The sequence below is a fragment of the Panthera leo genome, chromosome E1 (genome assembly GCF_018350215.1).
Source record: "Panthera leo isolate Ple1 chromosome E1, P.leo_Ple1_pat1.1, whole genome shotgun sequence".
NCBI classification, from domain to species: Eukaryota; Metazoa; Chordata; class Mammalia; order Carnivora; family Felidae; genus Panthera; species Panthera leo.
In genome coordinates, this window is record NC_056692.1 from 15,690,970 (window position 1) to 15,718,283 (window position 27,314).

The following is a 27,314-nucleotide window of genomic DNA, read 5'->3' on the forward strand; positions in this document are numbered from 1 at the left end:
AAGCAAGTTCTGCAACTTGACACAGCGCAGAGCCTGATGCAGGGCTTGAACCCACAAACCATGATATCATGACCTGAGCCGAAATCAAGAGCTGGACGCTTAACCGACTGAGCCACCCAGGCACCCCGTGCGCCAAATGTTTCTACTGAAAAACCTTTAAGATGGATGCCACACATTTAAAGTATGATAAACCAGAGTTGCTCCCGCGAGGAGGGGGAAGCAACATTCAGGAGTTGTCAGGGCACTAAAAGCACACATGTGGAGAACATATGTACTTAGAAAAGATGTAGCAGCCAGCAGAAGAACTCATACTTCATTACATCAAACACACTTTATTTATTTTGGATTTAAGAGTGGTCTGTCCTAACCAGGCCTCACAAGCCCTTTATGAATGTAATGATAAGACCAATGTCACCCTAGAGCTGTGTTCCCTCTCAGTCCGCATAGGGAAAGAGGAGCCTTCCTGAGAGGGCCTTCCAGAGGCAGGAAGAAAGCAGAGCCGAGAGAAAGGGAGAATGACAAAAGCCCTGACAGAATTAACTGGACTTCTGCATTCAGCTGTACCCAATGAGAAAGCCACCTCGAGACCATGAATGAATACGTTTTCTTTTGTACTTAGAAAACATCCCCCAAAAGAAACTTGAGCTGGCTTCCTCTGCTGGAAATTCCTTCCTTGGTAGAGGCAGGGATCGTATCTTTCTTTCCTCTGTAGGCTTCCCAGGCTGTCCCCTTCTTCTGATATTGGGAACCCTTTCTTCTTCTGGAGCTCCTTGCCCTTGTGTATGGCATAGTTCCAAACAGGAGTTTCACACGTGGGGACAAGTACGCAGAGCCCTCACATGTGACTGTGTTACAGCTCCCAAAATGCATGTCCAGAGGGTACTCTGAGAAGCTGTGTCTTTAGCCCTATTGCAAGTCTGAGGGGACACCGTTCAGGCAGCCACTCGCACCTCCTGGGGCGTGCCGGGTCAGCGTGTGTTTGCTCTGTGGGATCACTTCACTTGTATCTACAGGGGTTTGTGGGCAAAGAAGCTTTTGTACTTGTAGCTTCTGCCACCTGGACACAGGATTTGAATCGTCACAAAGTCTGGGCTTAAGACAACAGTCGGCATTGCTATCAGGGCCCAAAATTCCTAACCTGGGAAACGTTACCTAAAATGCAGGAAACAATCAAAAGAGGGGATGGAATGCAAGTGGGTCATGCTGAGCAGCTCCTCTCAATCCCGTTCTGCCCCAAAAGGATGCCCCCTCTCACTCAGCAGTGTTTCCACTCAGTTTCCTGCCATCCTAGGATCCAGCACCCCTGAGACAGCTGTGGCGGTGTGAGAAAACCCTAACCCTGTATTTTCCGACCGGCAGGCAGCACTTTGAGGCCCGCCTGTGCTGTCACACTGTGTGCGCAACCTCTCTGGGCATCTGTTTCCTCGTCTGCAGAGTAGTGATGACGATACCTACTTCGACGGTCGTTGGGAAGATTCAATGACATAACAGATGTAAAAACTGCACAAATATTAGGTTTATTTCCGGGGCTCGGGACCACCTAAGCAAATGCATGCATGCATATATGTACAGATATACAGGGACATACGTGCATACGTTCCCTTCTGGCCACGCCTTTCCCTCTCAGCACAACCACCAGGCCTGCCCACTATCTGATGCTTCCTAGCCTAAGCCGCTCCCTGAGTGAATCCACATCCGCTCATTCCACCCCTCCAGCCCCCAAGAATTTTCTTCCTCACTTCAAATATTCATCTCCTCAAAACCAGGATATGAACAAGATTCTTTTGAGCACTGCCTACTACCATACTGCCCAACTTCAGATTTCATAAGATTGTGAGAAACCAAAATCAAGTTCTAACAAAATTAAAATGATAAAAAGGAATAAAGTATCAAATGCCCATTCACAACCAAAGGAGTAAAGTTTCAAAATAAAATGTTCAATACAGCTACTGAGAGCGTGCAAATCTTTGTTATCTCCCATGACTTAGTTCAAATGCCACTTTTTCCCCACCCTTTCCCCACTTCCCCTTCCCTTCCAACACCCTCTCTATATGTAAACAAACACATATGCAGCAGAGGGTACAATCAATTCATTCATCAGCTGGGTGCCTGTGATCCTTCATGTAAACTTAACATTCATAACAAGTTTTTTGTGAGTGTGTCTTTTGGTTGGACCATGACATCCTAGAAGGCATGGACCATATCTCATCCATTGTGACTTATGAACACCCGGGGCAGTGCCCAGAATGATACAGTAGGTACTCAATACATGTTTATTAACTTGAATTTTAAAATCAATTATGGTATATGCACGCACACGCATATACACACACACGTGCGCACATACACACACACACACACACACACACACGCTCCACCTTTGCTCTCAGGGTAGTCAGGCAACACATTTATGTAGTTTATGGCTGTGCCAACATTTCAACTGCAGACCTTCTTTTAAGCAACAAAAAATTAGGTTTGCAATCCTCACATACTGAAAAAAAAATACTGGGTCAAATCCATACTCTATCATAAATAAATTCTCATTTTCCAGCAATGCAGACCTTCACGGTCTTGTAACTGAAGACTAGCTGTATCTGAACCGTGACACTGAATTCCTGTGGCAATTATGGTCCCAACTACATCTGTCAGCGTTTCATTAATTCACTTCTTCTACCATTCAACAGATATTTGTGGAATAGCTTCCATGTACCAGGTACTCCTCTAAGCACCAGGAACCACTGGGAGATGAGACACACATGGTCCCTTTCCCTGTCCTCAAGGAACTTACTTCGAGAAGCGACAGGTTGGAGGAGATACTGGAAAAACAACTGAATAAAGAAACAAAGAAGAAAATTTCAGAGAGGGACAGGTGTGATGAAGGAATTGATAAGCAGGGTGGTCACAGAAGGTTTCCTGAGAAATAGTGTATGAACTGGGACGTGCAGGATGAGGCAGAGTCAACATTTTTAGATCTGGAGTAAGAGAACTCCAAGTAGAGAGAACAGCAAATAAAAGATCCTGATGCAGAAAAAGACCTTGGCGTTTTGAAGACCACAAAGGAAGGCAGTGGATGGCACGGTAGAATCGGAGTGGGAAGTGCTGATAATTTGGAGAAGCAGGTAGGCACCAGAGCCTGGAGGGCCCCAAAGGCCTGGTAAAACCACGGGATTTTGTTCAAAGTGCAATGAGAAGCCACTGACGGGCTTTAAACAAGGGACTGGCAAATGGCTTACATATGTAAAATACGGCCCTGGCTGCTACATGGCAGGGGTGGCAGGGGCCATCCAGAGGCAGGAATGAAAGAAAAGACCGCTGGGAAGGGCTGCCGTGCTCTAGGTGGAAAACGGTGCCGGTCTAGAGCAGGTGGCCAACGGTGAGGGGAAGAGGTGCGAGTGACTGGGATTTGTAGGAAGATATGACCCACGGGACTCACTGATGGACTGGATGTGGATAATGAGAGAAAGGAAAGAATCAAGGATTACTCTTTGGTCTTGGCTCAAAAAGCCAGTGAATGTGTCCCTTAACTAAGGAGGGAAGACAGGAGAAGGAACAGGTTTGATAGGCAGGTGTGTATGGTGGTGGTGGGATCAGAAATCAAGAGTTCCATTTCAATATGCTAGGGGTGCACAGCCCACTGGATGTCCAGTGGGGACACCAAGACATCTCAAGCTGGACATCTGTGTCTGGAGCTTGAAAGACAGGAGCAGACTGGAGATTCAAATTTAGAAGTTATCGGCTTATAGGCGATGGTTAAGTCTATAGAAATAGAACTCACCCAGGAAGAGAGAAAAGACAGCAAAGAGAAGAGAAAATGGCCCAGGCTGAGTCCTTGGGCACTCCAATGGTCAGCAGTCTAGAAGAAAAGAAAAAGGGAGGAAAAGATGCGGATTCTCTGTTTTACCAGTGACATGAGAGAAAATGAGGGATGGTGGTGTCACAGAAGCCAAACGAGTGTTGGAAGGAGGAGGAAAAGAGAGATTGTGTCTTATTTTGTTGAAATTGTATGTAAGTTAGGATGGAGAATTGCCACTGAATTTGACAATAAGGAAGTCGCTGATGGCCTCTCCCAGAACAGTTTCAGTGGAGTCGCGGGGATGGAAGTGGAGAGTGACGACGTGAGGAAGTGTGCCACCTGTTTTTATAAATAATGTTTGGAACACACCAATCCCATTCGTTTAGGTATCATGTATGGCTACCCTCACCACACAACAGCGGAGACGAGGAGTTGTAAGAGACCACATGGCTGGTAAAGTCTAAAATATTTACTATCTGGTCCTTAGCAGGAAACAAGTCTGTTGACCCCTGGTGTAGAGTGTTTTTCAAAAAGTGTTTGCTATGAGAAGACAAGAAAAATGGGTCAACCGATGGAGTGAAGGGAGGAAGATCTGAAGATGAGAGGTGCTTGCACAGGTCTAGTGTGGGAACGACTCAACAGAAAAGGAGAAACTGATTTGGGAGGCTGGGGGGCAGTAATGGGACAATTACAGAAGAGAAGGACCTTTTTATGTTGTTCTTGGATTGTTTCGTGTACGAGTTCTAAACAAGACTAGAAGCGTCCTCCAGAGTACAGACCGATGACACACATGGCATTCTTATATCCCCTATAGTTCCGGCAATCACCCATTCTGGTTGCCAGAGGGGCAGGCCCAGTTTATGGCGACTGTCTCGGTATAATTATTAGGAGCTCAGGCTGCAAAGTGACTCTGGTGACTGATCATATGGTCACATCACCTGGAGCATCCAACCAGAGCTGGAGCACAGGTGGAACTTGACAGATACTTGCCAACCGATCCCAACTGTTGTGGGGCACTCGTCGGAAGGGTAGCAGTGCCGAGACCACCACTCTGAGTGGGGTGTGCTGACCGACACCCTCGCCTTTCCCCAACCTCGGGCACATCTACCGACAGTGGTTCAAGAACACACCGTCACACTTTCTGTAAATGTTATCTATTTGGCTCATAAGGAGTCTCATGGCCAGGATACTGCAAGGGGTCAGTAAATTCTAAACCCTTTGCAGCCTTCGAAAAAATGTCAGCTCATGGTGTAAAAAAGCACTGCCTGAAAGGCAACTGGCCACCAGAAAGGACTGACAGTTGAGGGCACAGCCCGCACAGAATTCTGTGATATTGTTGGTCATGCCACACCTAGTGATGCTCTAACGGGATGAGAAGCACCATCTTCCAGCCAAATATGCTAAGACAGAGACTTTCAGGTAAAAAGGCAAAACGGACCGGGTTCTATACTTAAAGTAGGGTCTGAAGAAGCGTGCACGATCCCTTCTCAGAGAAGGAGTCTCTATCCACAGTTCTCTTTTATTCTTAATCTGGCATCCTACCAGAACGGTCTCTGCTGAAGGTACCACGTTTTTCTTCCAGCAAACAAGTAAGACTCACACAATCTTATATTTCAGAGTCTGAAAGAAAGATAAACTGTTTGCCAGATTTTTTTTTCCCCAGGCTGGAATACTTCTGCTCGTTATAACAATGTACTGAAGTCGAGGAAATTTAATACAATTCATTTTCCAGAGTGAACAGGGTTCTTCTGAAGCCTCTTCCATTAAGCAAGTCCACTCTCAACACACACCCTACTGTTTGATATCTAATCTCTAGTAATCAATTACACAGGAAGAGCATTTTGTAATTTGGAAGAATCATCAGGATTTTATTTTTAAGTAACACTAAAATATTTTTACTACCTGGCTGATCAGAAAATGTGCAGAGAGATAGATTCTGGCACTGTCCCTAGACTCTCTTTAAAATAAAATGTGGCTACTTTCCCATTCCAAGCTGTATGTAGATTAAAAACAGAACTAATCACCCAAACATGTCTGCTTTCAATCTACCCTTACCGGAATTTCATTTCATTTTTTCTTTTCTTTTCTTTTCCTTTTTCTCCTTTTCTTTTTTCTTTCTTTCTTTCTTTCTTTCTTTCTTTCTTTCTTTCTTTCTCTCTCTCTCTCTCTCTCTTTCTTTTTGCATTTATTTATTGTTGAGAGACACAGAAAGACAGAGCACGAGCAAGGGAGGGGCAGAGAGAGGGAGACACAGAAACTGAAAGACACCAGGCTCTGAGCTGTCAGCACAGAGCCTGATGCGGGGTTCGAACCCACAAACCACGAGATCATGGCCTGAGATGAAGTCGGACGCTTAATTGGCTGAGCCACCCAGGCGCCCCTACCCTTACCGGAATTTCTAAACTGAGATCAAAAGCGTGGCTACAGCCTGCATTCGAGGGTATTACTAAGCAGCAGTTACTACAGCGGTCCTCTTTGGAAACCCTAATTCTACAGCTGGGAGATGCAAAGCAACCCACCGGGCTAGCTCTGAAGACTGAGCAGAACCAATCAGGCTATCTCTGTGCACCATTCCCTGTACCCATTATTCTTAATTTTCCTTGCCTCCTAAAGTAGACTCTGAACAGGCTACCAAAGCCACGCTGGGTCATGTGCACAGAAGATAAGCAGCATGGGACCTGGCACCACAGACTCCACTGCTTTTTTCTTTCATCTTTTTAATTTTTTGTCCAGAACCGTCACGCGCTACCTGTATAGACAGAGGAGATTTGATCCAATGGAAATGCCTTGAGAAATTAATATCCCGTTTGGCGCGTGGATGCATGTGATTTTGGAGTTTGCTCTGTTATAAGAGAATTATATTGCCTTTATCCTGTGGGTTCACAGGCAGCCTTTAAGAGATTTGGAACGAAGATCCCATTTGTCACCACTGCCGGAAGGAAGAAAACGTTGCTCGTTTTCAGAAGAACTAGTAGGGCTTTATGTTCCTTGAAAAACTAAGGTGCTAATATTCAAGGCTCCTGGGAAGAAGATTGTATTTTCCCACCACTCTGCTATCATTTCTGTTGTCCAATTCCACACTTGTCTGCCGTTTCCTTTCCTTCTGTTCGGAAAAGCAACGCACTGTATTAGTAAAAGGCAAGGGTTTTCGAACAAGCAAACTGGGACTTGAGTGTTGCCCTTGCAGCTTACTGTGTGATCTCTAACAAGCCACTTTACCTCCAGGAGGCACAGGCTCATCATTTCTAGAACAGGAGCTCCTACCTCAAAGCCTTTCTGCTAGGAAGGAATGCAGGGCTTATAATGAACACCTTTGAAACTGTTTACCCAGTTCGTTCCTCCTGGGAATCTTCCTCTCATTGTGTTCTTTTAGAGTCGGCTGTCTCAGAAGCAGGCCTGGTCCAAGCTGAGCCAGATAGTTTTCTTGTGACTTTCCAGAACAAACTGGCAAAGAGAGTTCATCTCTGCCTGGCGGGAGCCCCAAATGAGAAGCTGAGTTAGAGAGCAGTGAGGTTCCCCAGAAGGGGGAAGAGGCTGGTCTCCAGGTAGTGATGATAAAGTAAACACAGGCAGAGAGACAGATACAGAAAAATTGGGTGCATTATTCCGATCCGGGCTTCAACTGTTTGGTCTGACAAGGTGAGCTGCGACACTCCTATTCCATGGTCTGACTTCAACTTCTTCAAAACAAGACACAAGCGCCTTTCAAATAATCCTCCTGTTGGCCTATGCCAGCTTGAACTGGGATTTTGTCTTCTGCACCAGAGAGAACCCTGACGGGGGACTCAGCTCAAAAAAGGGGCTCATTAAAAGGCCACTATTAATATCATTCCCAGATCCCCCAGATGAAGAGTACAATATTTCAAATGTGACTATCACTTCAATAGCCAAAGGTTGTTAACCCATCCTTTAGAGTTTGCAAGTAAGCTGGTTAAGTTCAACATCTGCAGGCATATGCAGAATCAGGGAAACTGTTCCTCTGAACCATGTTGAAAATGAAACATTCTCAGGAAAAAAAGTTTCAATCTTTTATTCACTCCTTCAATAAAAAGTAAGATTATATGTACTATGATAGATGCTGAGAATCAAAGATCACTAAATGGGGACATGTCTTTAAAGAACTTGTAAGGTGGGAATGCAAGCTGGTGCAGCCACTCTGGAAAACAGTATGGAGGTTCCTCAAAAAACTAAAAATAGAACTACCCTACGACCCAGCAATTGTACTATAAGGTATTTATCCAAGGGATATAGGTGTGCTGTTTCGAAGGGACACAGGCACCCCAATGTTTATAGCAGCACCATCAACAATAGCCAAAGTATGGAAAGAGCCCAAATGTCCATCGATGGATAAATGGATAAAGGAGATGTGGTATATATACACAGTGGAGTATTGCTTGGCAATCAGAAAGAATGAAATCTTGCCATTTCCAACTACATGGATGGAACTGGAGGGTATTATGCTAAGTGAAATTAGTCAGCCAGAGAACGACAAATATCATATGACTTCACTCATATGAGGACTTTAAGAGACAAAACAGATGAACATAACGGAAGGGAAACAAAAATAATATAAAAACAGGGAGGGGGACAAAGCATAAGAGACTCATAAATATGGAGAACAGAGGGTTACTGGAGGGAGTGCGGGAGGGGGGATGGGCTAAATGGGGAAGGGGCATTAAGGAATCTACTCCTGAAATCATTGTTGCACTGTATGCTAACTAATTTGGATATAAATTTTTAAAAATAAAAATAAATAAATAAATAAAAAAATAAAGAGCTTGTAAGGAATACATGTAAGAAATAGAAAAATCTGTAAGGTGAGAATGATACAAAGAGGTATGAGTAAAGAATGCCAGAATCATTTGGAAAGCAAGGGGCATCTACTGAAGGTAGATAAGTAGCCTTTATTTATCGCATGTCCCTAGTTTTGATACTGCTGGCCACCCTGGCATCATGAAGAGCTGTTGCTATGGAAACAGGGCATCCTCAGCTGGAGGAGAGGTGCTTTAAGAAGCCTCAGCAATAATAACAATGCAGCCCATTCCCAATAACGGTGCCAAACAGCAGCAGAGGCTACGGGAATCTCATGGCTATGGATGGGCGCACGTGTACAGCTTCCCTGTACCCTGGAACACACCACATATCTTCTAGGTCTGGCAGTCATGGTCAAAGGCTGGATGGGCACCCATCAGATGAGAATCACTGGCGTTAACACCAATTCCTTCACTGCTCATTCAGAAATCTTGAGTATAAAGGGGTTTTATTTAAAGCACAGATTTCTTTCCAAGTTTGTGAACCAAAAGAATGTAAAGGGCAAAAGGAGTAATTCGCACCTTATTTGTTAAAATGCTCCGTTCCACCTAAGTCACTTTTATTTATGATTTCTGCAAACCACAGCCACTGAAAACATGAACCAAAGAGATCTTTTTTATTGTTTTTAGGAGACAAGCCAGAAGTTAAAATCACAAGGCAAGACTAGGACACAAATCCAGCAGTGCCCAAACAAGACTAAACATTTACTTTTGAAAGTTCTGCTTGTATCTGTTATCACCCATAACTTAAAATATGTTAGCCCCGAAATAGCTGGGAGTGGTGAATGCATTCGAGCTCAGCTCCCTTTGAGGAAACATAATCCTGGGGGACAAGCACATTGAGAGCAAAAACTCCAAATGGCAACGCCAAGGAAGTGTTTAAACAAATGTCTCAGCTGAATAAAAGGTAGAGAAATTCAATATTTTAGGAAATGGGGCACACTTAAAGGAACAATTTGTCCCAGCTTAACAAAGGACTGTTTCCCACAAACAGCTGGGACTTCCCAGTTGCCATGTTAAGTTCTAATCCCCCATATTTTACTATTACTTGTTAGTCACTTAGAAAGTCCCATCTATATCACGAATCTTCATTCAGAAGAAAACGACCTTTTGTGCTGACAACTGGATGTTCCTTCAGCTGACTTTTGGAGGTACCTTCTGTACCAAAAGCCCTTTAGGCCATGGACCCCCTTGGGGTTCCATCTGAATGATCTCCTCCCATCTCTCTTGCCTCTCTCCAGTACTACCGGTGTGCACAGATCACTCAGCTCTCTCCTTTCAGCCTTGAGCACTTCTCTCTGCCTAGCCTCCTCATCATGCTGTGAAGGACCTAGCTGGTTAAGAAGGCCATGGTCACTGTCATTGCGAGGGACCTAGCTGGTTAAGAAGGCCATGGTCACTGTCATTGCGAGGGACCTAGCTGGTTAACAAGGCCATGGGTCACTGTCATTGCTAGGATTCCCTTGGGAACCACTTAACTTTTCAGGTTCTGAACAGTGATTATCAAATCCGCTTTTAAAGTTTGTCATTGTTGGGCACCTGGGTGGCTTAGCCATTAAGTATCTGACTTTGGCTCAGGTCATGATCTCACAGTTCATGAGTTTGAGTCCCACACTGGGTGAGCTCATGCCCTGTTGTGGGTGAACAGGAGTCCCACTTTGGGTGAGACCCGCTTCTCTCTCTCTCTCCCTCCCTCCTCGGATGCTCTCTCTCTCTCTCTCTCTCCCTCGGATGCTCTCTCTCTCTCTCTCTCTGCCCCTGGTTCACTTGCACCCTCTCTTTCTCTCAAAAAGAAAAAAAAACCTGTCACTATTTCAAAAGAGAATTTGGGATGGACAAGTACACAGCATACTGGGAAGCAGAAAATCTGGACCTGGGATTCACTGACTGTGATTTGGGGCAAGTCACAGAACCTATCATCTGAGCCTGCCTCTTCACCTGTAAAATGGAGAGAATTATACCCATTTTATATTACATCAAGTAATTTGGAAATATTGCAGCAAATATTTTGTAGAATGTAAGACAAACATGCTTATATTGTAATAAAACATCAACATTATAGATCAAGACAAATGACTCAAAATGTACCTTCTGTCAAAGCAACTCTAACATGTCTCTGCTTATAGTGAATCAATCAAGAAAGACACATTTCTCCTACAACAATACACTCTTAATTCTAGAGGTCTGGGTAACTCCAGAGCTGACAGATGTATTGGAACCTGGCCACAAGATGCTCATCCAGTCACCAGAAATCTCCAAAGATCAGAATCTCCAAGTATTCAACGAAAAAAAAGAGTGTAGCACTTGGCCTACATAAATATTACCATATGAGTAGGCGTTGGCTACCCGTCCCTACTGTTCTTATGTGACCGAGAACAAGAAAAGTTCAGAGGTATGACAAGGGGACAAAGGTGAGTAATTCGGTCTGAGATGGGATAAAGACCCCTCAGTGCACCTCTTTTCTTTATGGAAGACAGTATTTGGGTCATCAAATTTACCTGTCAGTAAGTACATCTCCCAAGAAATGTCCCCCTTATGCTTGGAGGCCATTATGAAAGTAGCACTAATATATTTTGCCTAACATCCATACTCCAGGTATCACGTGCAACACTTAGAGACCAACACAGCATCTGTTCAGAGTTTACAATATAAACATGGAAACAAAAATCAAAGATCCTGGCATGTGACCCAATACTGTATGGAGGATGATAGTTTCTTACGTTTCAGAGCTTTAATCTAGAAGACTATAGAACACCAAACCAAAACAGACTAAGAAAAGCATTATCTTTAATTTTACAAAATTAATCTTCTTCTAGAGAAGACCTCAGAGCCCAAACTACAGCACAAGACATTTTATAGCTATATTACAGACTCACTGGGATTTATAAATGGAAATGATGACAGAACAACCACAGCACTGAACTCCCGCTGTTCTAAATCCTGTATTTCCATGGGTGAAAAAAGGAAGAGCAAAAAGGAGGTCAAGTTCTTACATGAAGGCAGAGTTTCAAATTTCCATCCATTGTTTAAACATATTTGAATGACTTATTGTGTCAAGGATCTGAAACCCAGAAAGCTTTGCCCTGTCAGCAATTTTTCTAACGTGCAGCCTCAAACTAAGGATGGAATTTTCCTTCCCAAGTCACTAACTACTAGCAGTCAAAAGCAAGAGTAACCTGGGTAATAGCCAGAGCAGTTACAGTAGTGATGAATGGCATTTTCCTCTTTAGATGTAGAGACTCTAGTTTAAACTTGTGACTGCCTTTAACATGGAAACAAGCAGATGGCAAAAGTTATGCTTGACCTTTTTTCTTGGCTCCTGAGGAGTGCCAATTTATATGGGGATGGCTCAGAAGAATAATAAACTTCAGTGTTCCTTCTTCGCACACTATTTTCCTAAAACCATTTTCAATAGTCATGCTGCACACAAGTGGGACTTGATGTGTTTCTAAGGTCAGGGAGGAAAGAGTCCAACTGCTGGACTTCTTAGCTAAAGGAAATAATCGTGGTAGTTTTCTTTTTTGGAGGGGACAGCATCACCATTATTAGGTCCTGAACACAAAAGCTTATGACTCTACAGCTAATCTGAAACACAGTCTGTATGGATAAAATGAAGATAAAATATGAATGTACGCTTGTCTAGTGGAAAAATAAATCTATTAAAGTTCAGAACAATGTGGAAAAAAAATGTTTCCAAAGAGATTAAATACACTGAAATGATTAAAAACTACCATATGATCCAGCAATGCAATGCCTAAGTATATACTAAAAGGAATTGAGAGGAGGGACTCAAACAGATATTTGTGTGTCAGTACTCATTACAGCATTGTTCACAACACCCAAAAGGTGGAGACAACCCAAGTGTCCAGGAACAGAGGAACAGATACACAAAAATGTGGTACATGCATACAGTGGAATATTATTCAGTCATCAAGAGGACTGAAGTTTTTGAACATGAATGAAAATCCCAGATGCAAATGCCAGAATTTAACAACACATTAAAAGGACAATAACACAATGACTCAGCAGGTAGGATTAAATGTTAAAAAAATAAAACCCCAAACTAAGCTAATCAATTAGATGGAAAAGCCATGTGATTATATCAGTAGATGCTGAAAAGGCATTTAATAAAATTCAGTTTCAATTTTCTGGCAAACATGCTTAGTGAGCCAAGGTCACAAGAATAACTCCTTAACAGTCACAGATTCTGGAAGTGAAAAAATGTCATACTTAGGGTCTCTCTGCATTGTTCATTGCATTATCCTCAATGCCTAGAATAGTGTCCAGCATAAAGAAGGCACTCAATATTTACTGAGTGAGCCTCCATGCTGTCAGCTCAGAGCCCAATGCGAGGCTCCAACTCACAAACTGTGAGATCATGACCTGAGCAGAAATCAACAGTCACTCAACTGACTGAGCCACCCAGGTGCCCAACATTAAAAAAAAAAAATTCTTGAAAAAAAAAATAACAATAAGCTCATTATATGTTAACATAAGTAACATGTCTTTATGAAAAATAACTGTATTCCCCCTAAACAAAACAAATTTCACAAAAATGGCACCATTTCTTTTTTTAAAAATTTTTTTTTTTTTTTAACGTTTATTTTTCTTTGAGACAGAGCATGAACAGGGAAGGGGCAGAGGGAGAGGGAGACACAGAATCCGAAACAGGCTCCAGGCTCTGAGCTGTCAGCCCAGAGCCCGACGCGGGGCTCGAACTCACAGACTGTGAGATCATGATCTGAGCCGAAGTCGGCCGCCCAACCGACCAAGCCACCCAGACGCCCCAAAATGGCACCATTTCTATGCCTTTGTGAATATCTTCAGCATCTACTTTAAGAGAGACCAGCTGGACTCTCATTGTAGGCCTCTGTATTGACTCTGCTGTGATATGTTGTGTGGTTGAAAAATATGATGAAAATGCGGCTTCACACAGATAAGTAGTTAGAGAAGACAGAAATATTTTGGGGCACCTGGGTGGCTCAGTTGGTTAAGCGTCAGGTCATGATCTTGCAGTTTGTGGGTTTGAGCCCCGAGTTGGGCTCTGCTCAGAGCTTGGAATTTTTTTTGGATTCTGTGTCTCCCTTTCTCTCTGCCCCTTGCCCGCTTACACTCTGTCTCCCTCAACAATAAATAACATTAAAAAATTTGTTTAAAAAGAAAAGTGGGGTGCCTGGGTGGCTCAGTTGGTTAAGCGTCCGACTTTGGCTCAGGTCATGATCTTGTGGCTTGCGAGCTCCAGCCCCATGTCGGGTTCTGTGCTGACAGCTCAGAGCCTGGAGCCTGCTTCAGATTCTGTGTCTCCCTCTCTCTGCCCCTTCCCCAGCTCACACACTCTCTCTCAAAAATAAATAAACAATAAAAAAATTTTAAAAATGGGAATGCAAGCTGGTGCAGCCACTCTGGAAAACAGTATGGAGGTTCCTCAAAAAACTAAAAATAGAACTACCCTATGACCCAGCCATTGCACTACTAGGCATTTATCCAAGGGATACAGGTGTGCTGTTTCGAAGGGACACATGCCCCCCCCCCATGTTTATAGCAGCGCTATCAACAATAGGCAAAGTACGGAAAGAGCCCAAATGTCCGTCGATGGATGGATGGATAAAGAAAAAGTGGTATATATATACAATGGAGTTGTTACTCGACAATCAAAAAGAATGAAATCTTGCCATTTGCAACTATGTGGATGGAATTGGAGGGTATTATGCTAAGTGAAATTAGTCAGAGAAAGATAAAAATCTTATGACTTCACTCATATGAGGACTCTAAGAGACAAAACAGATGAACATAAGGGAAGGGAAACAAAAATAATATAGAAATAGGGAGGGGGACAAAGCATAAGAGACTCTTAAATATGGAGAACAAACTGAGGGTTGCTGGAGGGGTTGTGGGAGGGGGGATGGGCTAAATGGGGAAGGGGCATTAAGGAATCTACTGAAATCATTGCTTCACTATATACTAACTAATTTGGATGTAAATTTAAAAAAATAAAAAATAAATAAATAAAATCTGAATAGAAGGCAAAAAAAAAAAAAACTGAAAAGAAAAGAAAGAAATATTTTAACACCTTTTCCCTGGGCTTGTTGATAATCCTCCTTGAAAGTACATCAAAACTCAAAAAGCGGTAGATTCTTAAAGATTAGTTGCAATGTAGAATCTAAAACCTTATTAATGAACTTATCATACCAGGCCACCTTGAAAGCCATTGGTCAGCTAGGCTCTCGCCTGGGATGCAGAAAGCCAGAGAGAGCATTGCTCTTATATTAACGGTGAGAAAAAAATACACAAACCAAAAAAATCACAACTTTCCTTGAATCCATCAGAGAGCTCAGGACAAGCAAGGACCATCTCACATGTGGCCGAGCTGTTCAAGCAGACAGGAAGGAATACGCTAAAATTTCTAACAAATGACTGACGGCCAAGTGCAGGGCTAGCACGACAGTACAGAACCTCTGGGAGCTGCCTGCACAGAACGGTTCGCACCCACTCTGCGGCTCTTTCTGGAGATCTTGGCCGCGTGCTCGTGAGAAAAGCTGCAGAGTGGGAAACCAGAGAGAGCCTCCTCCTGGAGCAGAGTCGGTGGACTCTGAGCAAGGCACCGCAGGAAGGGCGTGAGGCCCTGAGAACCACTGCTGGAACACACCTCTCAAGAGCCTGAAACCCCTGGGGGAGGGGCAGCCCTGGCAAAAGTCTGATGCGGGTCGTAAGGCCAGGACAAGAGAACAGAGCCTTTCACCACCCCCGATGGAACAGCAGGTATTCTAGGCCACAGGTAAGCTGTGCTGCAATTTTCATTCACAGACAATGGCTCACCGAGGGACAGTAGGGAGGCTTGCAGAGCCTTTGAAGTGGCTCTGAAGCAGGGCTTTAGGAATGAAAAGGAGTGGAGGTGATGGAAAAGTCACAGGAACTTGACAAGTGCCTGGATGCACGGAATTGGGATATTCCGGGGGTTACGTCATAGCAGCAGCAGCAGCAGCACCATCTCGGCCATTTGCTGAGCACCACAGAGCCCCGCCACCCTGAAGCAGTTATCACTGTCTCTATACCACAGACAAGAACCCTCCGCTCAGAGAAGTTAAGAAACTTGTCCAAGGTCACACCCAGGGGCAGAGCCAAAATTTAAATTCAAAGCTCAGGTGTTTTCATTTGACCAGGATGCCATCCAATGTTATATCAGTGACAATGTCCAATTACCCCAATCCTTAGTGAATTCAAATAAAATGCGCCCTTTTTTAGTTCTTCGCTCTCCACAGAGGAGAGCGAGGACAGCTATTTGACTTCCTTACAGCTTGTCTTAAAATCAGAGATCATAGAAGGCAAGTGGCCAGGGTTCCAATATGCAGCAAACAAATCACTCTGCCGAGAAGTGCTGGTAAGGCTCACGTGCCATAAAAGGGTTGAGGCATGGTGATCAGACTGAACCGTCACTACAAGTCCTTGCCTCAACTACAGTCAGCAGTGCTTGACAAGTAGGCAAAACTGAACACTTATTCAGATTCGACTTGTCAAATAAAGGCAAGCCAACCTTTGCACCAGATGTAAGAAATGCTGCCTGGAGAACGGTGGAGAGCCTCGATCAAAACCAGAGGCACCACTCGCCAACGGAAGGCTGCCGGAGAGGCGCAAAGCCCCGAGAACCCTCACAACCTGACTCCACTGCCCCAGTGGGTGGTCACAGGGCTTCCGGCACTCCCAGGTCCTTCTCAGGTCTCAGCAATTTCTGAAGTTTAGTGTTGTCTGTAGACATTTTGAAAATGTCATTCCAAAAAAAACTAAAAAAAACAAAAACAAAAAATGCCTAACCATTCTCGGTCACTAATGGACAAATTTGAGCATATGCTTTAAAAGCTCAATTGCTCGGGCACCTGGGTGGCTCAGTCAGTTGAGTGTCCAACTTCGGCTTAGGTCATGATCTAGGGTTTGTGGTTTCAAGCCTCGCGTCCGACTCTGTGCTGACAGCTCAGAGCCTGGAGCCTGCTTCTGATTCTGGGTCTCCCTCTCTCTCTGTCCCTCCCCTGCTCATGCTCTGTCTCTCTCCAAAAATAAATAAACATTAAAAATTTTAAAAAAGAAAAAAAAGCTCAATTGCTTTAGATTTAGTATGCTTCAGCAGGAGGAAGCAAGTGACAGTGCCCCCCTCCCCTTTCTTTTCAAACTATTTATAGCCCCTTTAATACTAATGCCATTTATTTTTTTCCATCAATGGGCTTCATTTTCCTCTCAGAGAGGATAAGAGAGGATAAATTTGAAGTGATTGAGGGGACAAATTCAAACCATCTCCCTAGAGAGCTGACAAATACAAATTCATAATCCCACAAAATGAAGATCAATGTTATGCTATGAACTCCCGCCATCTACCTAGTTCAGGGTCTTGGGGAGCACAGCTATTTTTGTTCTAACGCCTGAATTAGACGATAGCCTAATTTTGAGGATGAAAAGCAAAGAACAGTTCCTCCTTGGAAGGCAACATGCTTTACTGATTTAGTTAATAAATCTATACGATGTCTCCATGAAAAGAGAGAAGGCAAGTATGATTAGCCCCCCATTATCTGAGGAAAATGGAGACATGGAAAATTTAAGAAACATGGCCCTGGACAGATACCAAGGACAGGAAGAAATTCTTTGTTTTCTGGGCCTGGCACTTTGTACCAAAATGAGGATAAGGAAGAGAAGAGAAAGTGTCTAATAGCGTGCCACGTGGCTATGAACCCATCCTGTTCAACCTTTTCGTCTACAACGTGAGCCAAGACATAGAATTTGTCTGGCAAATGTGCTAATGATAAAAAGGGGAAGTCATCAAGATTCCAAAAGGTCTCAACTGGCTGGGGTAATCAAGCAAAACTAGCAAGATGAAATGGGGGGGACAACATAAAGTTCAGCACTTGATTTCAAAAGAATTTCTTAAACAAACAGAGGAAAGTTGAAAAGTAGTTCATATGAAAAAAGCCCTGGGGCAGATGTTGCGAACTGTTGGCACAGATGTGTTTTGTTTGGCCTTTGCAGTATTTGTGAAAAACACTAAGCCAACACTGAAAAATGTGGAGAGTCGCACAAAAATCCGGATTTCCGGCTTCTCTTGAAAACCTGATAGGTCTGGCATCTCCAGGTGTGCATTCAGACATGACAACAATTGGTTAGAACGGAGATGTGGCTGTCCCCTTTAGATAGGGCATTTACTCGCCCGGTGGATACACATGGACGCACAGTGGCCTGCTGAAGCCATTTAGGTTACTTTTCTAGCGCTGTGAGCATCTGTCTGAAACTCCTGACCTGGGGATTTCAGACAACCGCCAACTCCGTAGAAGCCAACAACATGACATGGCCCAAAATTTCACCCCAAAATCCAAGGTAATGAATGAATGGGAGAACAGGGTCTAAACCAGTGGTCCTTAACTTTTGAAGAGTCACAGACTCCTTAAGAGAATTTTGAAAAATCAATGAATCTGTTCTTCAGAAGTAAGTCTATCCATACAAAAATGAATAGTTAATTTCAGGAAGTTGACAGTCCCTGAGCCCCCAGTTCCCCTGTTAACAACCCCAGTTTAGAACAAGGAGGTAAACTGTCCCACTGTGTGCCCACACAGTATGTGTCCTCTTGGCCAGGAACCATGTTTTAAGAATGATGCTGACAGGGGTGCCTGGGTGGCTCAGTTGGTTAAGCGTCTGACTTCAGCTCAGGTCGTGATCTCACAGCTTGTGAGTTCGAGTCTCATGTGGGGCTCCATGCTGACAGGATTCATTCTCTCTCATTCTCTCTCTCTCTCTCAAAAAAAAAAAAAAAAAAAAAAAAAAAAAAAAATGATGCTGACAAACTGTAAGGTAACCAGGATGATAAAGGATCAGATCGTAAAAGGATCAGATCGTAAAAGGATCAGATCGTAAAGCTGAAGAAACTAAGAATGGTTAGCCTAGAAAAAGGAACAGTAAGAAAGGAACATAATATCCATTTAAAATTTCAGAAACTATAATAAGGAAAAGGGATTACACACCGGTCCAGCTGGCAGAACTCAGCAATGAGAAGTTACAATGAGGTCTATTTTACTATTTCAGTTCAGTCTAAGAAGGAAAGAAGTTTCTTACAATTAAAGCTGTTGGATACTGGAAAAGACCGAACCTCTCCTGTGGAACAACAAAGGGGCGAGTTGTCCATCATCGTGAGTGTCCAAGCAGAGGCAGAAGGACACTGAAATGTCAGAGACGCCATAGAAAGGATTCCTGAACCGGGAGGAAGGTTGTACTGCAGATACTTGAAGCTTCTTAAAAACCGAATGTTGGTGAGCTGAGCTGGAGATGGCAATAACAATTTCTTCCCCTCCCGAACCTTAGTCTTGCTCTGATGCAACAGTAACACTGTAGCCAAGCTCCACTCAAGAAGACAGAAGCCCAGTGGCTAACCCTCCCGGTGCTTCTCAGTGAACTTACTGGGAACTGGTCAAAGTTTGGCCACTCTCGAAATGTCACATGCCAGCTTTCTCTTTTTCTAACCCACTCCTCTATTCACCTCTTTCCCCCCTCAGCCAAGCTGTCTGTTTTAATTCTTGGGAAGCTGCGTAACGCTCGTAGCATATCAGATCCTGTATTAGTGGAATTGACTCATCTTATCCACAAAGTTTGAAACATGTGGGCATTTAATTAAAGCTTTGGCCTGATGATTTCAGCAGAAGAAAATGGGGAGAATTCTGTGCTGTATTAACTCTGTATGAGCATCACAGTCTGGTTAGAAGAGGTCACAGACTAAACCAGTTCGTCTGCCACGTAGGAGGTGGTCAACGATCCAAAGTTCTCCAAAATGTGTAGCAGAATGCTAACCGGGCAGCTGGTTCCGAATTCTCAAAAAACTACAGGAAGTGCCTTCCTGTGTCTTCAGTTTCTAAATCACTGCCTCCCCAAAAATAATTTTATAGTTAGAAACACTGCTTTTCAAAAATGTTTGCTAAAAACAAATCTTTCAAGACACCACGAATGGGAAATAAACATTCCCTCTCATTTACAGATTAAAAAGCACCCTGGTTCTGGTTGGACACAATCAAGGTGAAAGTTATAAAATGAAAATTTCCTTCTGCCCGTAATATTGCTCTCCTCCCAAGTGTTCCTCAGAAGCTTAGGAAACAAGTTCTGAAAGCAAACTTGTACTCTGTTCCAGGGAAGAGGGGAATCTTGGGCCTCTCGACCTATAAAACTCAGTATTTTGGAACATCCATAATTCTCCCAAGTCTGTGCCAGGCAAATGGAGTCTCTCTTCAGCAAACCACCAGCCAGCCAGGGCTGGATAGCAAGGCTTTACCCATAGGGGCTGACAAGAATGGGACTCAAAAGCTCCCTGGAAAAAAAAAGTCTCTATTCGAGCTTGCATTACAAACTGTTGGAAAAGATAGATGGAGGGGATGACAGGAAAAGCAATTATTTCTTCTGGGCTTCCTCTCTGTCTGGATTCTAAGGAGACGAACACAAAATTCCACCACAGATTGAAATGCTATCTAAACATTCTTGAAAATGTGGTCTTGCTCTCTGAAACCGGACCTGGCCCTGCTGCATCAACCTGTCACCTATGAACACGTGAAGGTGGCGAAGGCCGACATTCCCGCGGGCGGTCTAATTTGGGGCCCGACCTGTCACTACTGCTAGTTTGTGACCGCAGGTCAGATCATAAATAACTAACTGCAAGATACACCTCTACATGGCATGACCCAACAAAAAGTCTCGATGCGTCCTTCACGTTAGGTTCACGTTCTTGGAATTTTAAACACCTGACGCTCTCGTTAAGTATTTCAGTGAGCCGTTCGAAGTGCAGGTTGAAATCACACTAGAAAGGTGTGTCATTATTTCAAAGAGTAGTCATTCGAGACTGGGCACACACAAATCAAGCTGTAAACAACTTTATAGGGACACACGCTGATCAAATGTTTCATGGTAAAGGGCTTTTGTTTATTTACAATAAATAAAATAGTCTCACATAGACCAAATGTTCAATACCGTTGAATAAAATGTTACTGCACGTGAACTATGTGTTGAGAGAAATACAAGGATGGGGAGGATTTAGTTCTTGCCTCAAGGAGCTTATAAACTAGTCGAGGGGGCAAGATTTGTTCGCTAGTAAGTCAAAGGAGAGTACACGCACAGGCCTGGGAGTCTGTGGGCAGAAAGGATATACGTGTAGCTAAGGGGTATCGAGATGAATCTGCTCATGAGAAGTGTGGACCAGATGAGTTCCAAGTCCCTTCTAGGTCTAAAATTCTAATTCCTGTATATCCAGATGAGCTAAACAGAAAATTTCATGGAGGAAGCAGTGTTTGAGCTGGGTCTTAGGTAGATTTTGAAATGAAGTTACTGGAAGAAAAAGAGGAGAGGGAGCATTTCAGACAAAACAAAGTAAAACGCACGGGTTCAGAAAGCACGGTGCCTGCGGAGCACTAAGCCTTCTAAGGATCTCGGCAGGACACAAAACTGGAAAGGCAGATTGAGGCCTTGAATGCCAAATAGAGGAACTTGGATTCAATCTGGTAGACAGAGGCCACTGAGGTTTCTGAAGAGATAGATGACAAGGCCAGACATATAGAAGGAAAGATAAAGGGCAGAAAGAGGCTGGAGTATTCGCAGGCTACACTGTTACTCTCTATTACCTCTAAGGGCCCCATGTACACAGGCCTCACCTGCCAAAGAAGCCATGCTTCATAGGAGAAACCTAAATAGACAAAAACAAAGCAATAAGGGCTAAGAACGATGCAGGGACTAGGAAATCGGATCAGTCTTAGGAAACAGGTCTATATACAAATACTGCTGCTGATGACAACAAGGAAGGAAGGAGATACTTACAAATGGGCCAACGGAAGATGGTTACTAGGAAGCAAAGTTAGTCATAAAACGTAGGGGAAATCGAGACATGGATAAAACTAAAAACGTAAAAGAGACACATAATACCTATAAGCTACTAGCAGAGGAAGCAGGAATAAGAGAGAGCAGAACATTTATACGTAGGATGACACCTCCCATCCGCCCAAAATTCGGGTAGCATAATGTATATTTTAAGAAAATAGCTGCACTAAAAAATGTCAAAGAGGACAAATAACAGAACTGAAACTATCACAGAGGCACACACTGACCTAAGGAGTTAGTATTGAAAAGGGAACAGCAGGGGCGCCTGGGTGGCTCAGTCGGTTAAGCGTCCGACTTCGGCTCAGGTCACGATCTCGCAGTCCGTGAGTTCGAGCCCTGCATCGGGCTCTGGGCTGACAGCTCAGAGCCTGGAGCCTGCTTCGGATTCTGTGTCTCCCTCTCTCTCTGGCCCTCCCCTGCTCACACTCTGTCTCACTCTCTCTCTTAAAAATAAATAAACATTAAAAAAAATTAAAAAAAAGAAAAAAAAGAAAAGGGAACAGCAGAAACTGCACATAAGACCAGAAAAGGCATGCTCAGCATCTCTGTTATGACAGCAATTTCTGAAATAAGATGCCTAAACAGAAGAGAATCCAAATGAAAAGGAAAATGGTTAATAGCTAACAGCTGGCCCCTCAGTCGTGGAAGCTTGCCTCCTCCCCACACACCCCTTTCCCCCTTCATTCCCTTCCAACAGCCCTCCTTAGCTAGATCCAAAAAGAACTATACAACTATGACATGAATCCATGTCTGACACTGTGGAGAGAGACCAGGAGACTTCAGTTTTCTCACTTAAGCCTACATGGCACTGGCCCGGGTGAGCTGTGCTCCCATATGCTCCTGGTTCAAGGGACGCGGACTGAGAGCTCACTGCTGGTTTAGGCAGCCCACCTCTGACAGTAGTGACACAAGTCATGCACACTTCCTGCCGCATGGGGGACAGATCAGAAAGAAAGTGCTCTCCACAAGCATTCTGGTCACTTGGTCATTGGGTGGTGAAGAAATCAGGAGGATATGATTAATATGGAGGAATAAGTTACTTACTTGCCTGCCATCCTGCCCCACGTTCGTCTGACCTCTTACAACAGTTCGAATATTGTCATCCAGTCTCCTAGTGAAAAAGTTCAGGGATACAAATCATTAAAACAATCTCTACTCTAGGGTGACCAAAAGAAAAACAGCTGGTAACTTATCCATCAACTCCCACAGGGGGCACCTCCTTATCCAGAGAACCACACAAATTTGAATGATGGAAGACTGAGGCCTCGGACCCCCAGCTAAGGCAGCAATGGCAGTGTAAGAAGCCGAGCCCAGCATAGGCTGATGAGTAGTCTCTGCCTTTTAAGAAGCCTATTCTTGCTTATTATTCAGAGCTGTCCGAAAGCACCAACATAACTTAGTATTTTTCAATGGAGAAAACCAGGAATGGCGATGTTGCCGAAACTCTATGGGAACAAGTCAGAGAATTCAAACTGCCCCCCACAGAATCCCCAGGCACATCCTTAGAAACCTTAAAGGGCTAAGGAGCCGGGGTGCTATATGGGATCGGTGCTTCATCCTCTGGGCCCTGACTGCCATCTGTGTAGGAGGTGGATCTGTGGACTCCAGTTCCAACACGGGCCATTTGGTGGCACCTCAACCAGAGACATTCATACCCGTTTAATTCCACTTTCAGTTCAGAGAATGTTTCAAAGGTATGTTGTTGTGCAGTGATTTCTGGACCATTTTTCCTGTGCAAATCCTGGCCAACTCAGTAGTCTCTGCTAGAACTGTTAGAGCCCAAGCCCACTAAAGCCGAAGCAAGAGGCGTCTTTGCACGTCCTAAGGCACCCGACTGAACAACACACTCATGGCAAAGGTCTTCACTGAAAGGCCCAAAGGTCGTAAGGGAAAAAGGAAATCATCTCCTGGATTCAAAGTGAGGCTTCTCTTCATCAAAAGTCAAACAAAACGGGGCGCCTGGGTGGCTCAGTCGGTTAAGCATCTGACTTCAACTCAGGTCATGATCTCACGGTCCGTGAGTTCGAGCCCCGCGTCGGGCTCTGTGCTGACAGCTCGGAGCCTGGAGCCTGTTTCGGATTCTGTGTCTCCCTCTCTCTCTGGCCCTCCCCCGTTCATGCTCTGTCTCTCTCTGTCTCAAAAATAAATAAACGTTTAAAAAAAAAAGTCAAACAAAACAAATGCAAAAAACGATATTTGAAGTACTGACATCAACCACGTGTCATGTGCCATGTGTCACAGCTGGAAATCCAGACATGGATAAACCAGAACCAGGCTACTGGACAGGAAGGACTCCTGACGTCTAACTCTGGCAAGCACATCCCAGATTAATCCCAATATTTAACCTTCGGTCACCACAAACGCCAATGAGCACATCTGACCATATTGATAGCTGGTATATGGCCCAAGGATTCATATATAAACCCATCCTCATATCTAAGACTTGGAGGTACAAAAAAAGGTCAATCTGCTAAGGAAATAAAACCAATAAAAATAGAGAAAAAATGCTTTTACCCCCTTTTGTAACCAACCATTTTGAATAGCCTGTTAAAGCTTCCTTCCCTTTTTAGAAATAATTTGAAGACTGACCAAAAAAATCCGATTCTTTGCCACAAGGTTCATATGGAAATCCAGTTAAGGAATTATTTTTTTTTAAAGTTGTCATAAACAGCAAACTTGAGATTTCAGGGTTCTAACAGATAAGTGTGATCTAGAATATGATTAAAATCAACAGCATACTTTTCATCAACTATTAATAATCATATGGTGTCACTTACCTTATTTTCAGTCTAATTTTGTTCACGACTTCATCAATGTTTGCCAGAGACTACAAAAAGAAGGAAAAGTGCCAGCTATTACTTCACTTTCTAGAATTTCTCCTTTACAGGGAAATAATGAGCTATCGAGGCTATTTATGACAGCTCAAAAAAATTAATCATAGTGTGATACAATTTTAACTTTAAAAAAAAAAAAAAGAGTGGGTGGTTCACTGGGATGGAGCATCCAACTCTTGATTTCGGCTCAGGTCATGATCTTGCCATTTGTGGGATCGAGTCTCGTGTCCCCTGCTTGTGATTCTCTCTCTCCCTCTCTCTCTGCCTCTCCCCCACTTGCACTCTCTTGCAAAATAAATAAATAAAGTTAAAAAAAAAAAAGTATAGCAGTTGTTGGCAACTACTACAAATTCCAGCCTGGTATCTATTTTTAGTAAATAAAGTTTTATTGGAACACAGTCATGCCCATTCATTTACATATTATCCACAGCTGCTTCTGAGCCACAAACGCAGAGGTGAATAGTTGCAACAGAGACAGAATGGTCCACAATGCCTAAAATATTTCCTATCCAGCCTTTTACAGAACGTTTGCTGACCCCTGGCATATAGGATTGTGACAAGTTCATATAACAAAATACACCAACTAAAATGAAAGATTACAACCCACAACAAGAGGAATAAATCTTACTAACATAATGTTGCACCAAAAAAGCCAGTCACAAGGACGTATGTCGTATGACTCCTTTTATATAGTCCAAAGATGAGTGAGGCTATTCTTTCATGTCAGGAGCCAGGATGGCGGCTATCTTTGGAGAAGGTAGTTACTGCGAGAAGGCAAGAGGGGTCCATCTAAAGACGCTGCACGAATGTCTTATTCTCTAAATGGCGGTTACCTGGCTGTATTCATTTTGTGAAAATTCATCAAATTGTACACTTAAGACTTGAGTACTCCTCTACATCATGTTATACGCTGATAAATAAATAAATCTATTTTTTCGAAGTTTGTAGATCCATTAGAAAAAAACATCTGGAAGGAAAAACACTGGTAGCTTTGGAATCTATACTGGTAGCTGTAATCTATGAAATCAGTAGCAGTAATTTCAATCTGAGAGGGGATTCTAATTTTTTCTTCTTTTTACCTGTAAGTATTTTCTAACTGCTCTATATTGGCTACCCGTTGCTATTGTAATTATAATACAGTTATTTCGAGTTTTAGGACAATGACACACAAGTAGACTATTTCCAACCTTAGCCAGCAGAAAATGCAAGGAAATGGTGCCCCCTAGTGGAATAGAGATTGCACAATTTTATAACACCATTTTAACTCAAGTTTTCAAAAAACAACTTTTTAAGTCCTCTTTCCTTTCCCCTCAACAGCTATTTTACCTCAGAAGGAAGCAAGGGTGATGCAGGAACTGTGCTTATTAATTATTACCAGCAGCCTCTGGTGGCAGGAGAAGGCCAGGAGCCTGCCAAGAGCAGGCCTGGTAAAAGAACCAGCTCACAAGTGAGATGTCAGACCAGGCCATTTACATCTTTGTTTACTGTTCTGACAAAGCCACTGGTTACTGAGAATTTTCAGAAATCCAGACTAAGGTGAAAATGAATGTCAGAAAACAGAAGTTATTTTAGTAACTATTTTAATTAAGGAAGCTGTCAAGTTACCCCAAAACCGGACTGGGTATAAACCACCAGTGTAATCACAGAAGCTGAGTTTGTTGGAGGACCTACATTGGGCACAGTGCTGCCACTACGAACATGCTCTGTGTACAGAGGGCAATCTGTTTAGCCTGAGTGTATACTTCTTCATGTGTAAACTGGGCATAACCTCTTCCTTAAAAAAAAAAAAAAAAAAAAATTGGGGGGGGGGGGAGTATTGTAAAAAAACTATTTAAAAAATGTTAACATCTAGGGTGCCTGGGTGGCTCAGTCGGTTGAGCATCTGACTTCGGCTCAGGTCATGATCTCACAGCTTGTGGGTTCGAGCCCTGTGTTGGGCTCTGTGCTGACAGCTCAGAGCCTGGGGCGTGCTTTGGATTCTGTGTGTCTCTCTCTCTTCTCCTCCCCTGCTCATACTCTGTCTGTCTCTCTCTCTCTCAAAAATAAATAATACATTTTTAAAAATTTAATTAAAAAAAAAGTTAACATCTGAAGAATCTGGGTGAAAGGTAGCCATAAATTCATTGTACCAATGGATAACTATACCAAATTTTAAAAATTATAGTTTATTTGAAATCGGTAAAACAAAAACAAACAAAAAAGAAATTGGTAAAACATGTACGTAACCAAAAAGCCAAACAGTACAAGAGGATAAATTAGTGAAAAGCTAGGCTTCTTCTCTCCCTGCCCTGCCCGTCCGCCCCAGTTCTCCTCCTGAGAGGCAATGGCTCCGAGCTGGCTTCTTCTGTACTGTCCTAGAAACAGTCTATGTATTTAAATTTAAAGCATGTCCATAACTTACGTCCCTTTCTTTATACAATGCACATTGTCCCGCATCGTACTTTTTTCACTTAACAACATGACTTGGAGGTTATTCCACAACAGTAAATACTGATTTGGGGTGCTACATACACTAACCAATGCTTAAATTTAACTCCTTAAACATGAAGGTCTTGCTTAAGCCATCACAATTTTTCTAGGAAGAGTAATTCAAAATATTTATGCCTTCGGATGTTCAACTGCATTTAAAAGAGCAATAACATGGGAATGGCCTAAATGGCCACAGTAGAAAAGTTAAAATAAATCAAGCCAAATTGATGCGGTGGACTTTTACACTACTGGAGATGCTGGGCAGGAAGGCTCCAAAACAACAAAGATCGTTTACGATAACATGCTAGTAAGAGGAAAACACTAAAATGCAACTATTAAAAGACCGGAAAGAAATGTTCTAAAATTATCATGCTTGAAAAGATGCTCAACATCACTCATCATCAGGGAAAAAAAAATCAAAACCACACTGAGATACCACCTCACACCGGTCAGAGCGGCTAGAATTAACAACTCAGAAAACTACAGATGCTGGCGAAAATGTGGAGAAACGGGAACCCTCTTACACTG

The 27,314-nt window shown here is 43.2% G+C and overlaps 1 protein-coding gene across 4 annotated transcripts in view; it reads right to left on the reverse strand.

The window, feature by feature from the left end:
• VPS53 (VPS53 subunit of GARP complex) overlaps nucleotides 1-27,314 on the reverse strand; it is a 135,946-nt gene that overhangs the window by 99,772 nt on the left and 8,860 nt on the right. For 3 of the 4 annotated variants that reach the window (XR_006196442.1, XR_006196441.1, XM_042915541.1), the window contains exons 3-4: nucleotides 24,261-24,310; nucleotides 22,528-22,594 (exon numbers count right to left, since the gene is read on the reverse strand). Coding sequence is in view for 2 of the 4 variants with exons in the window: in XM_042915541.1 (XP_042771475.1) it covers nucleotides 22,528-22,594; nucleotides 24,261-24,310 (117 nt within the window). In the remaining 2 variants the exon portion in view is untranslated. Of the gene's footprint in view, nucleotides 1-22,527; nucleotides 22,595-22,699; nucleotides 22,872-24,260; nucleotides 24,311-27,314 lie in introns of those variants that run through there. The other variant, XM_042915542.1, reaches the window with a different exon arrangement.